The 14564-nt window shown below is 54.8% G+C and overlaps 2 protein-coding genes across 2 annotated transcripts in view; one reads left to right on the top strand and one right to left on the bottom strand.

Moving 5' to 3' along the window:
- Positions 1-14564, bottom strand: part of LOC149359189 (uncharacterized) — a 54771-nt gene that overhangs the window by 23567 nt on the left and 16640 nt on the right. The window contains exons 6-7 of the mRNA XM_089571451.1: positions 13654-13764; positions 13422-13593 (exon numbers count right to left, since the gene is read on the bottom strand). Coding sequence (XP_089427577.1) covers positions 13422-13593; positions 13654-13764 — 283 coding nt within the window. The remainder of the gene's footprint in view (positions 1-13421; positions 13594-13653; positions 13765-14564) is intronic.
- Positions 7501-13519, top strand: LOC149359190 (neprilysin-1-like). Its single transcript, XM_089571447.1, has 4 exons — positions 7501-9611; positions 11807-11919; positions 12672-12969; positions 13044-13519. Exons 1-4 carry the CDS (start codon positions 7734-7736, stop codon positions 13377-13379), a joined length of 2625 nt encoding a protein of 874 aa, XP_089427573.1. The 5' UTR covers positions 7501-7733; the 3' UTR covers positions 13380-13519.

Raw genomic sequence — 14564 nt, 5'->3', positions numbered from 1 at the left:
CCCTGTAAGCAGCCAACAAGCTACGCATCATTCCGGCCCATTGCCCTACTGAGCTGCGTAGGTAAGCTCATGGAGCGCATGATCTCCAAGCGCATAATTTGGTTCCTAGAAAGCCGAAATGAGTTCCCCCAAGAAATGAACGGGTTCCGTCAAAACAGGTCGGCGACTGACAATATCATCGCCCTCGTCTCATCACTTGAGGAGTACCTTCATGCTGGGTACATCCCGACAGCCGTTTTCCTAGACATCAAGGCCGCCTTTGACTCTGTCTTTCACCATGCAATTCTCGCAGCCTTTGGCAGTCTTGGCCTTGGAGGAAGGCTATACAAGTGGATTGGGCATTATTTAAAAGAACGGCAAATTTTTATGACCACTCCAGACGGTCCAACTCGCTTTCACGCAGTGGAGAGGGGCGTACCGCAGGGAGCGGTGCTCAGCCCTCTCTTGTTCAATATTGTCCTTATCCACATAACAAGAAACCTTCCGCGAGGGGTCCGCATAACAATTTATGCTGATGATATCTGCATCTGGACCGCATCACGTTCGCGCTATATTACCCAGCAACGTCTTCAGAGAGCACTATTGCACGTTTCGATGTACCTGGCTTCCAGAGGTCTTCGTCTATCGCCAGAAAAGAGTGTTGCAATGGCGTTTACAAGAAAAACGATGACCCGATATCCGCTGCTCCTAGGCGGACGATCGCTGCCATATGTACGATCTCAGCGATTCCTGGGTGTTGTAATCGACTACAATCTGTCATGGTCACCTCAGATAAAAAAACTCCGCCAGAGGATTACTGCAGCATCGCAAGTGTTCAGGTTCATGGCGGGAACAAGGTGGGGTAGCAACTGCCGATCAATGCTTCTGCTTGAAAAAGCCTACGTTGAAGGAACCTTGCGCTACTGTCTACCAGTGCTTCAAAGATTATCTACATCAAGCAATAAGACTCTCAATGCCGCACGGAACAACTGCCTGCGAATATGTCTTGGCCTCCCAAAAGGTTCCTCTGCGTCAGGAACAGTAGCGGAGGCAGGATGTCTCCCACTAGAGGTGATTGCCGCCCAGGAAACTATGCGTACCCATCTCCGCCATGTCCTGCAAGGGAAGAAGCACTTCCTACACCGCGTCCATCTAACTCACAGCAACTCTAGCTTTGGCCAGGCAGTACAGCTCCTGCCCCTTCCTACTATTAATCAGCCACAGAAGCTACTACCTCTGGCCTTTCCTCCATGGACACTCTCTCCTCTAAAGGTGAAGAAGTCTGTTCCAGGTGTGAATGCAAAGAGCCGCATGCCACAGGCAGCGCTTCTGCAAACTACTCTCGCCTACTTATCGGAGGAATATATGCAGCACATCCATATCTTCACCGATGGTTCAACTACTAAAGAAACCTCTTCTTGTGGCCTTTATGTGCCCTCAACAGACCATGCCCTTTCTTACCGGCTGCAGCGGAGGACATCCTCTACGACAGCTGAGCTTCACGGCATTAAGGAAGCTGTTTCTTACATCCTGCGCCGAACCGCCGGCCGTTGGGTTATCTTCACCGATTCAAAAGCATCGCTGCAGATCCTGGCCAACCTGCTGAAGAAAACGAATCACCAGCCAGTTTCCCTCGACATCGGGTATATACATCATTTAGCTATTGCCGCAGGCCACTGCATAACATTTCAGTGGGTACCTGCTCACTGTGGCATTCTGGCTAATGAAAAAGCAGATGAAGCGGCTCGAAAGGGCCATCAACATCGGAGATACATTCGAACTTTTTTCACGAAATCGGATGCGTCCCAAATGGCTAAAAGTTTTGCTTACGAAGAAACGTATCGGCTTTGGAGTTTGCCGACACATCAGTACCAATTTCTTCACTCAATCGACCCACATCTTAGATCAAGACTCTCACCCAGAATTCCTCGACAACTGGAAACACTTTATCACCGACTTCGTCTGAATTCTGCATATACAAACCGCTTGCGATACCGTTTTGGACAAACGAACAGTCCGCATTGTGACAATTGTGCCGCGATAGAAACTGTGGAACATATCCTACTTGTGTGCCCTGCGTATGCTAACGAGCGTGCGTACTATGAACATTGCATGCAGAAGCTCTGCCCAGTGCCCCTAACAATGGACAAAGTTTTAGGTCCCTTAGCCTGCTTCAGGCAACAGAGACTTGCAATGAACTTTCTTTTTTCATATTTACAAGACATTGGACATCTAGATAAGCTCTAAATTCACTTGCACGTTACCTTCATGCAGTGAACTTCGTCAGCCCATTTGTCGGACTATGCGCTCCATCATTCCATAGGTTATATCAAAACTCGCCATTGCATCCTTAGTACCCATTTCATGGCCGCATTTTATCTTCGTTTTTTTTTCTTTTACCTCTTCCACGCTGCTCTCCTACAGTCTTTTTCTCCCAAATTCCCCTTCCTACGCAGAGTAGCATGCCAGCGATTTTTAAACGCCGGCTAAATTCTCTGCATTTCATTAAAGAGTCTCTCTCTCTCTCTCTCAACGCTATCATAAGCCATAGACACATCTAGAGTAACAAGCGCTGCGCATCGCTTTCGGCGACGAGCTAATTGTATGCGGCTCTCCATGCAGCACTGAAACCTATTTGGAAATGGTTCAACAACCCATCCTCTGAAATGATTGACATTATTCGACCATGCAACACCATTTCAATTAACTTTACAAGATTCGAAGTTAAAGAAATTGGCCTTATGTTGTCTAACACGTAACAGTCTCCCTGCTTTTTAAGCAAAGGGATAACCTTCGCTAGACGCCACTCATTTGGAATCCAAGGCCGTTTAAGAGAGTAATTTATAAGCGCCATTAAGTCAGTAAGTATAAGCGCCAGTAAGAAGTGACACCATCAGGGCCAGGGGCCGCGGGTGGAAGGCGGGACACAGTTTTAGAGAGCTCAGTGAGGGTGAATAGATGAAGGGTAGTGATTTGGGCTTATTGGTTCGTCACAGAAGAGGAAAATATGCAGCGCAAAAAACGCACGACGACAGAAGAAAGACAAACAGAAAGTCAGCGCTTGTGTTAGTCTTTCTTCTGTCGTCCGTGCGTTTTTTGCGCTGCATATTTTCCTCTTCTGTGAGGGTGATATCGAAGCATCCAATGTGATAAGAAATCTCGGTGGAGAAGGAAGAGCCTTAAACCGACGCTCAAGGCCTCTGCCTATCTCTTCTAAGAACTTAGCAAGTTCAGCCGTTGTCTGAACTAGGGAGACTGCGTCCATGGGGGTCGGGATAAATTTCCTGGATTTTGATAATTAAATAAAGCACGCCTAATACCAGGTTTAGAAAGAAATTTGTAGTGTTGAGTATCGTAAAACTCTTTTTGCACTTAAAAGTAGGCGCAATGAAGTTATAATCGATCCAGTTTTGGGAACACTTAACCGAAAAGCTCCCAGCCTTAGGACTACACAACACCTTCGATGAATTCAGAGAGGCGCAACTAGTCTCCCAACTGCGCAGACTACAGCACACCTCATCTGGCAGGGAGCCCCTGAAGAAACTGGGCTATCGGTCTAAACGATCTCTAACAGCCCTTAGACTCACAAACGGCGTGCCGCAACTACCTACGCGGCAGAATAGGGCACAGAGCGCTCCGCATACTCCGCTCTGGGGGCCACATAACACAACGACAAAAAAACGAAGAACCAATCAGGCATACGATAGTATGGACGGCGGGATACACAGGAGTAACAGGGAACCAAGAGACGGACAGGATTGCTCGAAGGTATACTTATTACCTAGCATATAACGTAGGCGACCTCGAGGGGAATGAACCTGTACCCCAAGACTATTCGGCGATGCTAGATTACTACAAGGACTGCAGAAAACGGTATCCACCACCACACAACTCCCTTAGCAGAGAGAACTCTGTCGCGTGTAGGCAGCTACAAACGGGCTCGTACCCGAACCTAAACGTACTCAGCAAAATGTATCCCACACAATACAATGACAAATGCCCCCGGTGCCAAGAAACACCCACGCTGTGTCACATAACGTGGACATGCCAGAAGATAGACGTGGTACCCGTTGTACGAAACCCGAGGGCGCAGAAATGGGAGGGAGTGCTCTCCAGCGATCGGCGGGTCGACCAAGAAGGTCTAATTCGGCGAGCACAACTGGCAGCAGCATCCAGCGGAGCCCTGGACTGAGGGCAACCGACCGTTGTGCAAGAAGATGGACGAAGCCATCTGAAGACCGCAGAAGGCCAGCGAATCTAGAGCTCAATAAAGTTTTTCACTCACTCACTCACTCACTCACTGGGGGCACTGGTTGTAGACAAGTTTCTTCAATGCAGCCTTTCGGCGCCTATAATCTCGAGTGCACTCTGCGTTCCACCAAAGACATGGCGATGTTCACTTATTTTCCTGGAACAAGAACTCAGATTTTTTAAGAGCTCCGTCCAAAATTGAACAAGTGCGGATGGCATTGTCTCCGCCGTTTGAATTTAGATAATGCTTGAAGATCTGATTTGAGGATATTTTTAAATGTCGTAATTTATGAAGGTGCGCAGGGGGCTGGTAGGAGGGGTCAGCTGGCCCGCAACTTGGAATCTGAACGGAAGGTGATCACTATTGGAGGCACAGTCAACTGGCGTCCAAGAGGAAAAGGGAGAAAAATGTCAGGTCTAACGCTGAGCGAGACTGGCCTCGGACAAATATGGAGAGACCCGAGTTCAGACAGATGTTATTTTCACAAGCCCAATCCCACAAGCGTGTACCGCAGCGATCTGTTCGAAACTCCCACGGAACACGACGCGATCGAGGTCCCCAGCAATTAAAACTTGTGGCCTGCAACTAAATAAAAACGAGTTTAGAGGCCGAATTCCATGCACACCTGTTGGAAAGACGCATTAGCTAGAATGAGTGGTTGATATCCAGGAAGATTCAGATTAACAGCCTGAATTTCGGTAAATTTTTGAGGAGACGAACTATAGCTGGCCACCTCCTCTTGACGGAAGATCTAGCCTGAAAGAGCGATAAGTTTTTAAATTGTACCTTGATTCTTTAGTGAGACACGTTTCCTGAGAAGCAATTAAGTCTGGAGTTAACTGATCGGCTTAATTGAAACAATCGAGAAATTAATTGAAAGAACTGATCGGCTGTTCCACTGCAACACCTTCAGCGACCCTATTTTGCCGAAAGTTCTGCAGCAGCAACCGCAGCTGATCCAAAATAGTGTCTTTGGGTGTAGAGTTGGGGTGATCCCTTTTTGTCTTCGTCAGAGGGCAAGACGGACCAGCAACACCTAACGGAGACCCAGTGCGCTTTTGAGCTCGCATCTCAGCCTCCATGTCAGCGTGCTCTACAGATGATACTTCTGCCGCACTGTGATTTGGATAACCGATTGGAGGAATAGACCTAGGCTGTGATTGAGCTTGACATAGTGGATTGGTAGCCACGGGTATAGAAGATTAGGGAGGTGCAACCAAAGTTGAGATTTTGCCACAAAGAGCAGCAGTGAAGGCTTGCAACAAAGTGGACATCTGAGATGCCATGACCTGCGAAATGCTCGACTATGCGATCCATGGCACTCGCCATTGCGTTCTCCACCGCCGCAGCTATCGCTTGCGACCAGGTATGCAGTTGCATGCCACGCTGCCACACTTGCAGAGCCAGATTCCCTATCTTTTATTGCTGCAATGCCTCGCGTCCTGTGCACCTGCGCTTGTCAATAAATTCGAGCACTTGAACTTTTTCAGCCCGCGTTGGGAAGTCGGAATGGCTTGAGTGGCCACCACCACACAAGCAGCACTTCTCGTGAAGGACAACCAGCGGGGTCGTGGCTCTCTCTGCACGCACAGCAACGAAAACTCAATTTACAGGCCTTGGCACTATGGCCAAACCTCCAGCAATTGCGGCACTGTATGGGCCTAGATGTGCTGATCAACACAAAAAATCAATGGCCACACCTTGACTTCAGATGGACAAGTTAGCCCCGCAAACGTAGCTATAACTGTCTCCGTTGGTATCTTTGTCTCGTCCACCATTCGACTGCATCGGTGAATGGCGATCACATAAGCCGAAGTTAGTTTCTCTAACGTCTCAGACGCGCTCAACCGCGGGTCTACACCACAGACTAACGCTTTGGAACACGCGGGATGAGGAGCTATGAACGCGCTCACAGGGTGATTGGCAAAGGAAGAGCACTTGAGTAGGTCTGCTACGCATGCCTGGACTGGCGATCTGCAAACGATCCCGCCATGGCCGGACATCAGTGATCCTCATGTAGTGAGGGGTGGTCGATATCAGAGCTGCCTGTACAGCCTCGTGGTAACTAAGCCTGATGAAGGCCCCATCCGCGGGGACGAAAGCAACCAGAATGCTGCTTACTCCGCCACGAAAGAGGTAATCAAGTGACAACTCATCAGGGGAGAGACAAGCCCACCAGGGGGGGGTTCCCCTGGCCTGGACAGCTTTGTGCATCAGCCCACGCTACCACGTTCAGTCACCCTGCAAAACAGGAAGAGAACGCCAGAAACCAAGCAGAAATTCAAAAGATAACGCAGCACCGCCTGGCAATTGGCCGCAACTCAACAGAGAGCAGCCCGGGTCAGGTCCAGCTGGGCCGCGAGTGGAACGAGGCCGAGGTGTGGTGCCCTGCGGAATAGGCTCGCAGGTTTCTTCCTTTGCATTGATGATGATGATGTCCTCAGGCTTAATGGCACATTGCCTCCAAGGCTTTCTTTACTTTCTCTTTCGTTACTGGCGGGATGTCCAACTTTGAACCACAGTCTTTCATTGTCGTCCTAATTACCTCGGCTACTGTGTAGAACTCGGCTAGTTTAAACATCCTCTCCACGTTGGCGATGACATTGCCCTCCTTGTCTCCCGGCGCATACTAGGACAAAACACGTGCCAATTTGCAACTGCGAGAGAGAGCGAAGACACCTTGCAGCCTTCCAAAGCAAGGGCAATGCAAATGGAACAACAGATCCGGAGAATAAATAAAAACAGTTCGCGAACGAGCCAAAGATGAATTATACAGCTTTAGGAAGGTCCTAACTGTAAGCTGCTGCGGTCGGATCTCTAACAGAAGACTTATAGCAGGATAGTAAAGAAAATTGTTCTCTAGGCACGAACCAAGGCACAGTCGTTGTTGTTAGTCTTTGAAAAGATGGCACATATCCACACGGGGATCGGCCAAGAATCGGGAGGCACAGTCGTTGTTGTTGTCCTTTAAATAATGGCGTGTACCCACTGCGGAGGATTGGCCAAGACACAGGCGGAAACTGATAGGTACACAGAATGTTAAACAAGTTGTTGTTGTTGTCCTCTAGATAATGGCGCATACCCACTGCGGGGGATTGGCCAAGACACAGGTTGTTGTTGTTGGCCTCTAGATAATGGCCCGTACCCACTGCGGGGGATTGGCCAAGACACAGGCGGCAACGAACGCGCCTAGCGATGTCCCTCTTCTTCTTCCAGACTGGCGCGAGAAGATAAGAAGCAGGGACGCCGCTGTCTCGGCGAAAAGGAAAATAAGCACACTGCTTCATCCCAGTATGGTGGCACGGGGGTTTTCGCAGAGACATCGCTATCGCTGCACTGCGACGCCACCTTGAGCGCCGAACGGAAAGGCGTACAACGCAGTGGCCGGCGCACGTCAGACCGCGAATGCTGGGAATGTGAGCTAAGGGCGGCGACGGGGGAAGCACATGGCCGTACTCGCAGCAGTCGAGGATGGAGCTGGCTGACACCGTAAAGAGGGCAGATGCCATCGGCGGAGCCCAAGCATGATGACCTCGGCCACAGAGCACGCCCGAGCTTCGCGGGACGGTCGACTTCGCTCGGCAAGGGCCAGACGTCGTCTCCCAAGAGCCGCGCCAACCGCTCCCTGCCGCTGGCCGGCGACGCGGCGAGTTCGCGGCGCTCGGTTTCCACCGGCCAGCCCCGGTGTCAGCGCGAGTGCTGCGCCCCTCGCGACGCACCGCGGCACCGCCCCGGCCGAGGAGAGCCCGGCCCGGCCGCCGCAAGCCTGCACAGCGACAGCTCGCTGGTGCGGAGCGCCGGGCCCCGGCTGGCGGCCACGTCGCGGCGTAGGCCGTCTGAAACCGACGCGGCGCCCCACCCGCAACCTCAGCCGCGCCAGCAGCCGCCTCAACAGGCTCCGCGCCACGCAGCGCAACGTCCCCAGGAGATACTGCCTGCCACGTCCCAGGGCCGATCGGGTACGCTCTTTGCCTTCGCCGTGGCCGCGTTCGTGCTCCTCTGCAGCGGTGCCATCAGCGCTTACTACGTCTGGTACAGCCACGAGGAGTTCGCCAAGCAACACACGGCGCGTTCCTCGCTGCTCGGCGTAGCGCAGCTGCCGCAAACGACGACGACAGAGCTGCAGGCACCGCTGCTCGTCGCGCCGCAGGCGCCCATCGCCGAGCAAACAGAGGCGACCACCGCGAGCTCGTCGCGCCGAGAGATGTACTTCGGCACGCCGCTGGGTCGCCGGCGCGCCCTCAAGCTGCGCCCGGAAGAGGAGGCTACTCCGGAGCTGGCGAGCCGCCGTCGCCGATGCCTAACGCGCTTCTGCCAGGAGCGCAGCGACGCGGTGCTCTCGGCCCTCAACTGGACGGTGGACCCGTGCACGGACTTTGAGGCGTTCACCTGCTCCCGGCGGCAGCAGGCGCCGCCGGCCGACGCTCTGCTGGCCGAGCAGCTGGAGCGCGAGCTGTACCTGTCGCTGTCGAGCAAGCTCAAGCCCGAGGTGTGGCGTGTCGAAGGCCTGCTCGAGGAATGCCTGCGCAGCCCGCTGCCGCAGGCGTCGCGGCTGCAGCTGCGCGGGCTGCTGCGCGACCTGGGCCTCTACGGCTGGCCCTTCCGCGCCGACACGCAAAGCCGCGGCGACGTGTGGAAGGCGGCCGCGCTCCTCTTCCGCCACCTGGCCCTGGCGCCGCTGATGGCCGTCGCCGTGGCGCCGCACCCGCGCAACGCGTCGCAGCCGCTCGTGGCGCTGGACGAGCCGCAGCTGCTGGCCCAGGAGTCGCATGCGCTGGACGCCGCCTTCAAGCAGTACACGCCGGGCCGCTACGTGGAGCTGGCCGAGCGCGTGGGGGACTTCTCGTCGCGGCTGGCACAGATCGTGACCGGGAGGCGGGCGGCGCGCCTCAGCACCCTGCGCAGCCACGCGTCGTTCGCGCCCTTCCTGGCACTCGCGGTGGGCGACCTCGTGCGGCTGCAGGAGCGCACCCCGCTGCTGGTGCGCTGCGAACGCTTCGCGCGCGCCCTCAAGGCGCTGCTGCACGCGACGCGCAACCGGGACCTGCTCAACTACCTGGGCTACCGGGCCCTGGTGCACGTGTCGCCGCTGCTCACCGAGGAGGCGAGGCCGCTGTCCGCGGTGCGCATGCTGCAGATCACGGGCCGCCGCCGCTACGGGTGGCCCCGCTGGCGCCGATGCGTGCGGATCGCCGAGCGAGCCGCGCCCGAGCTGATGGCGTACGCGCTGGCACGCGCCGCGCAGCTGGACCGGCTGGCCGGCCTCCGGCTCGCCCGGGACCTGGCGGCATCTGTCAACGAGTCGCTAGGCGCCTTCGGATGGCTCGCCGACGCCGACCGCCGTAACGCGCGCACGCTACTGGCGGCGCTCGACGTGCAGGTGCGCCGAGTGGTTTCCCTACTCGCCCGGTCGTTTTTTTGGAGACACCCCTTTAATTCGTAACGAACTTTTTTAGTGCGTTTGCGCTAGGGCTTCCACTCCGCCGAAAAGCCTTTGTCTGTCTAAAGCATGGTTCTGGCAGGTGGCAACCTTCCCACCGTTGTCTGTTTGTTCCCACCGCGACCTGCAACAGCTGGGTGCCAATCGCCTTGATGGCATGTGGGCCACGTTACCTTGTGGCGTCATCACAACCTGCGCGCCGGATTGTCAGAAAACTGCCTAGTGTGGCAGGTGGCAGTTAAATTATTAGTCGCAAGAGATTCCTCGGGAAGAGTAGCCTGGGTCTAACAAGCCCCACCGATGGCAGAACCTGCCATGGCATGGCAGTGGCGCGTAACCCTCTGCACCACTGCGCCAGGAGTGGCACGAGGACTCCCAGGGATCTATGCATGTAAAGAATGACCAATTCTTCTGCAGTACAAGTCTAAAGTGATGAAATATCGCGCAAACTTACATCATAAGATATATCAACCAAGGTAAGTCAGTTCAAATCAAGCAATACCATACGAAGTCAAGATAACCCATACATAACCGGGGCTATCCGTGCTGGCGCACGATATTCGATTAGTGATTGGCCGGAAGCTAAACCGCCTGTTTTTTGTTTTGTTTTACACATGGAGGGGAATTGGTCATCTTTGCCATGAGTGGTAGAGTCAAACGTGTTTCCAGTCTTACGCGAAACATCAAGGTGCAAATTAAGAACTGAATATGACTATATACCCCGCGTCCCGCCCAGAAATTTAGACATTCAATTCGCGGGATAACCAGGAATTTCTGGCAAAGACGCTGCACAATTAATGTCCACTACAGCAGTGTGGGCACAGCAGAGCAGAACCGCTCCAACGACGCTCCGTTTCGAACACGAGTCACGTGCCGCTAGGCTTATGCCGCCGTGTTATTGCGAGGCATGAACGACAGGGCCGACGATAGAGAAAAAAGGAACGTAAATGTATTCGTCATCACAAATGCAACGAAAAGGCTGTGAGAGGGTATCGTTGGCAGGCAACGATCTCGCCAAAGGCACCCGAACACTCCGGCACACAGCTGCTCCATGAATGCGGGGCAAGTGAACGTGGCGACACATGGCATCTGCGACAGAGAAGGGGTAAAGGTTAAGCGAGCAGCGCCAAAAAAAAAAAAAAAATAGCCGACGATTATTCTTCTCGGTAATGCGATTTTTGAGCGCAGCTGCAGCAGCACTCAAAACGTAGGCATAAGAAACACGCAGTGCCGAAGGGAGACGGCTTTGAGTTTCGACTTGGGCAGCGCTTACAGCGTCCCGCGCGCGCGATGAGCTTCGCCTCGGGCGAACGCGCCATTCTTCACGCTGCCACCGCGGTCCTCTCCGCTTTCTTCCTCGCGTTCTAGCCGGCGGCCATAGAGTTTCTTACTATTCACTAGAGGGAAAACTGGCGGTATGCTGGCGGCTTCGCATTTCATCCACCACCATGTCCACCATGGACGCTTGAGGCATGCCGGAAAAACATCGGATTCGCCATCGCCTACAAGGCCCTTCGCGGCAAAGGCGCAACATTTGTGCCGTGTAGCTGCACTGCCTTTTAGCACAAGGACCTGATCCTCAAAGGCCTTTGCGGTGCCCGTGTCACAGGGGTGTTAGGCCCGTTGCTCGATTCCGCGTCGTAGCCATCTTCGCGCCGCGACGCGAGGGACACAACACAGCGCTGTCCTGCGCCCTTCTTCTTGTCCCGTTCGTTGCGCTGTAGTCATGGAATATCGGAGCCAACTCGCCCAACAACTTACCTTGTAAGAAGAATGATGTCATTGGTGATACTTTAAAGAGACGAGTGACATATGCTGCTGAGACCCACCATTCCAGACAAGTTTAGGCAACTCAGTTTAGCGCTATACAAAAATTTCACCCGAGTGAGCGCGGCTCGTCAGACGCAAACAGCCCCACAGAACAAAAGAGTAGGAGAGAGCCACTGCGCGCCCAGGCATATCGGAACTCGGGGTGACGCCGAGAAAGGAAGCAAGGGCGCTGTATGCATGTGAGCGGAATAGCAATTTTCGGCAAAGGAGCTGGCGATAACGAACGAGGCGGTCAAACTTTTGCCCCGAAGAAAGACGAGGCACAGGACATGACGAGTGGATTCACGCCCTCCCGGCTGACACAGGTCTTCTACCCGGCCTGGATCGGCAACTCGACGCTGCGCGAGGCCTACGACGCGCTCTTTCCGGAAGTGACGCGCGGGAACGTGCTCCAGACGTACCGGGACTTCACGCGCAAGTATGGCCTCGCACGGAGACAACTCCGCACAGTTCTTTCCTTCCTCCATGACTCCGCATTACGACGCGCTGCGGCTTCTGTAACATAGTAATAATAATATTAACATATAAATGCGGCGGCAAGTGCTCTCAATAGGAGATCAGTCGAGCAGGGAGTTTCTCAATGCTTTACTAAGCGCAATTTTTTTCCATTTCAAGCTACTCTAGGTGGCCGTGCATATTTCATGTTGTTGTTGCGACTGAGAGAAGGGTGAAAAGAAAAGTGCACGGGCCTGCCGACTGGCTCAAGCCGAGCCACCACCGCTGCCACGTGCAGATAGAGGAGAGTTAAAAGATAAGAGGAAAAATTGAAAGGAGAGATGCGCGTCGCAACAACCGCGTCCGCCGAAGCGAAGACGCTGGCTGAAACAACAGATACCCTTGAACCCCCATTTCATGCGCCAAGAACGAGCAAGGGCGTTATGCGCACGACAGCCGCACATGGACCAGAATCATGTCTCCGATTACCCCCCTGTTCTGTATGGCTGACCACTCGTAACGTGCTTTCTTCAGATTCATTAATTATGCCAATTTCCTCCTGCCCCTATAGAAACAATCCACCAATCCTCTGCCTCACTATCTGAAAACTGACCACACCCTGGCCCTTCTACCTCGGACCGCTGTTGTGGCATCATGACCAAGAGACCGGATGCAACGCAGTTTCCCTGTCTTGCATGCTGCAACAGCAAACAGCAGTCCTCGATTCCCTCGCAGGCTGACCGAGCGCCGGCTGGCGGCCCAGCTGGGGCCCGGAGGCGCGCTGCTAGACGGGCCCTTGAGCTCACCGTGGCCCTGGTCGGCGCTGGACGTGCGCGCGGGCCTGGACGCGGACGCACTGCGGGTGTTCGTGCCGGCCGCGCTCGTCAACGGCAGCACGCGCGGCGGAGACGCCTGGCTGGCCGCCCAACTGCCCGCCCAGGGCCCCCGGCTGGCGCAGGCCCTGCTCGAGGCGCTACACGAGAGGGCCCACCCTGCGGCCCGCTACCACTGGTCGCTCAACACCAGCGTGCAGGCCAGTATACATGCCTTCTGAACGCAACTATTGGGACTCTTCCGTCTGAAGACCCGCGCGCGCATAAACCGCAGGCTGCCCAGCTGGAGCGGTGCCTGCAGCCGGCGGGCGGTCTGGTGGCGCGGCTCTCCCTGGAGCCCTCGCGGGCGCTGTTCGGCCGTTACGTGTCCACGGTGCGCGCCCAGGGCATCCAGGACGCCGCCTTCCTGGCGCCCGGCAACATAACCTCGGAGCGACTCTTCTACGTGCTCTTCGCGCTGGGCGGCTGCGGCGACGACGGCGGCGGCCACGTGAACGCAGCGCTGCGCCAGACGGCCCAGTTCGCGGCCGCCTGGGACTGCCGTGTACGCAGTCCCATGGCGCCCCGGCAGCAGTGCCTGCCCGACGCCTCGCCGACCGCCTCCACGTGATTCCGTTCGCCACTCAAGATGGGCAAAGAAAAACGAGTATACCACTGGACCAGCAGCCGGGACTCGAGCCACGCCGCCTGCGCTGTCCCGACGCTGCTGCTGCCGCCGCCGTCTGCTGCCCGGAAGCCGTGCTGGCGCCAAATGCTCCGGGCAGCCTCGGTCCTGCCGGCTGCCAGCAGCAGGAGACTCAGGTTGTACGCCGCGTCCACGTTGCCTGCGCAGACAGCGCTCTATAGATGGTCACGCCGAAGCGGTCCCGGCACACTCAACCCACCGGGACAGACGGCCAGGGCCCGCGCCAGCTGCCGCCGCGAAGCCGCTTCTTCCTGGGGAGCCTGCAGCACCGCGATGTTCACCAGCAGCTGCGAGCGAAGCCAGTCGCCGCCTGCAAAGACGGCACTTCTGTGGCGAGGCCATGAGGGATGCGGCCCGACCTGATTAAAGGGAAACAAAATTCCGACGCCATGCCGCGTCTATTCGAAAAGCTGCACTTCGTGTCGTTGCACAGGCAGAGCTACGACTGCCGGTTAGAGCTCCAAGGAGCCCGCACCTCTGTTCGTCTCGCGCGCCGTCTAGACATAGGCAATGTTCACATTTCATTCCAGAGGCACCAGTTGCAGGTACGAACGAGCGGCAACTTCCCCCAGAGGCCTAGAGGCGACATTTTGGAGGAGCCTGCCGGAACGATTTCAACGCAACGAGAACTCCGTCAATGAAAAACGTCTCGCGGGACATTATATACTATATATATGCGCGGTGCGGGCGTAGAGAGTACAGTGCCATGGTCGAATATTGAAACAAGTTTACGAATAAAATAAAGTATTTGTCTTGCATGACGCACCATCGAGCCACGACGCATCTCCAGGACGCCTCCACTCCCCAGCCGCAGCAGCCATCGCCCTGCAGGGAGCCATATCGCATAATTCGTCCTCCCGTTCCGTGTACACGGCTGAGCCAAATACCAGGTGTTTCAGGGAAGACTGATTTCAATGATACTAAAAAATAGGTTGCTCTTTTTTCAAGGTAAAAATATGGCTCTTTCAGCGTAGCGTTGTGTTGGCGGACACCAGAAAACCAGTGAATTAGAGATTTGTAACCGGTAGTTGTAATAGCCACATCAGTTTTAGAAGTTCGTGCTTTTTTTTACCATAGTTACGTGGACTGGAAAAGTTGCTTTGCCTGCAT

This window comes from Amblyomma mixtum, chromosome 2, assembly GCF_055824585.1.
Source record: "Amblyomma mixtum isolate Tamu chromosome 2, ASM5582458v1, whole genome shotgun sequence".
Classification (NCBI taxonomy): domain Eukaryota; kingdom Metazoa; phylum Arthropoda; class Arachnida; order Ixodida; family Ixodidae; genus Amblyomma; species Amblyomma mixtum.
Note: the sequence above shows the minus strand (reverse complement) of the source record. Positions and strands in the feature narration are given on the sequence as shown.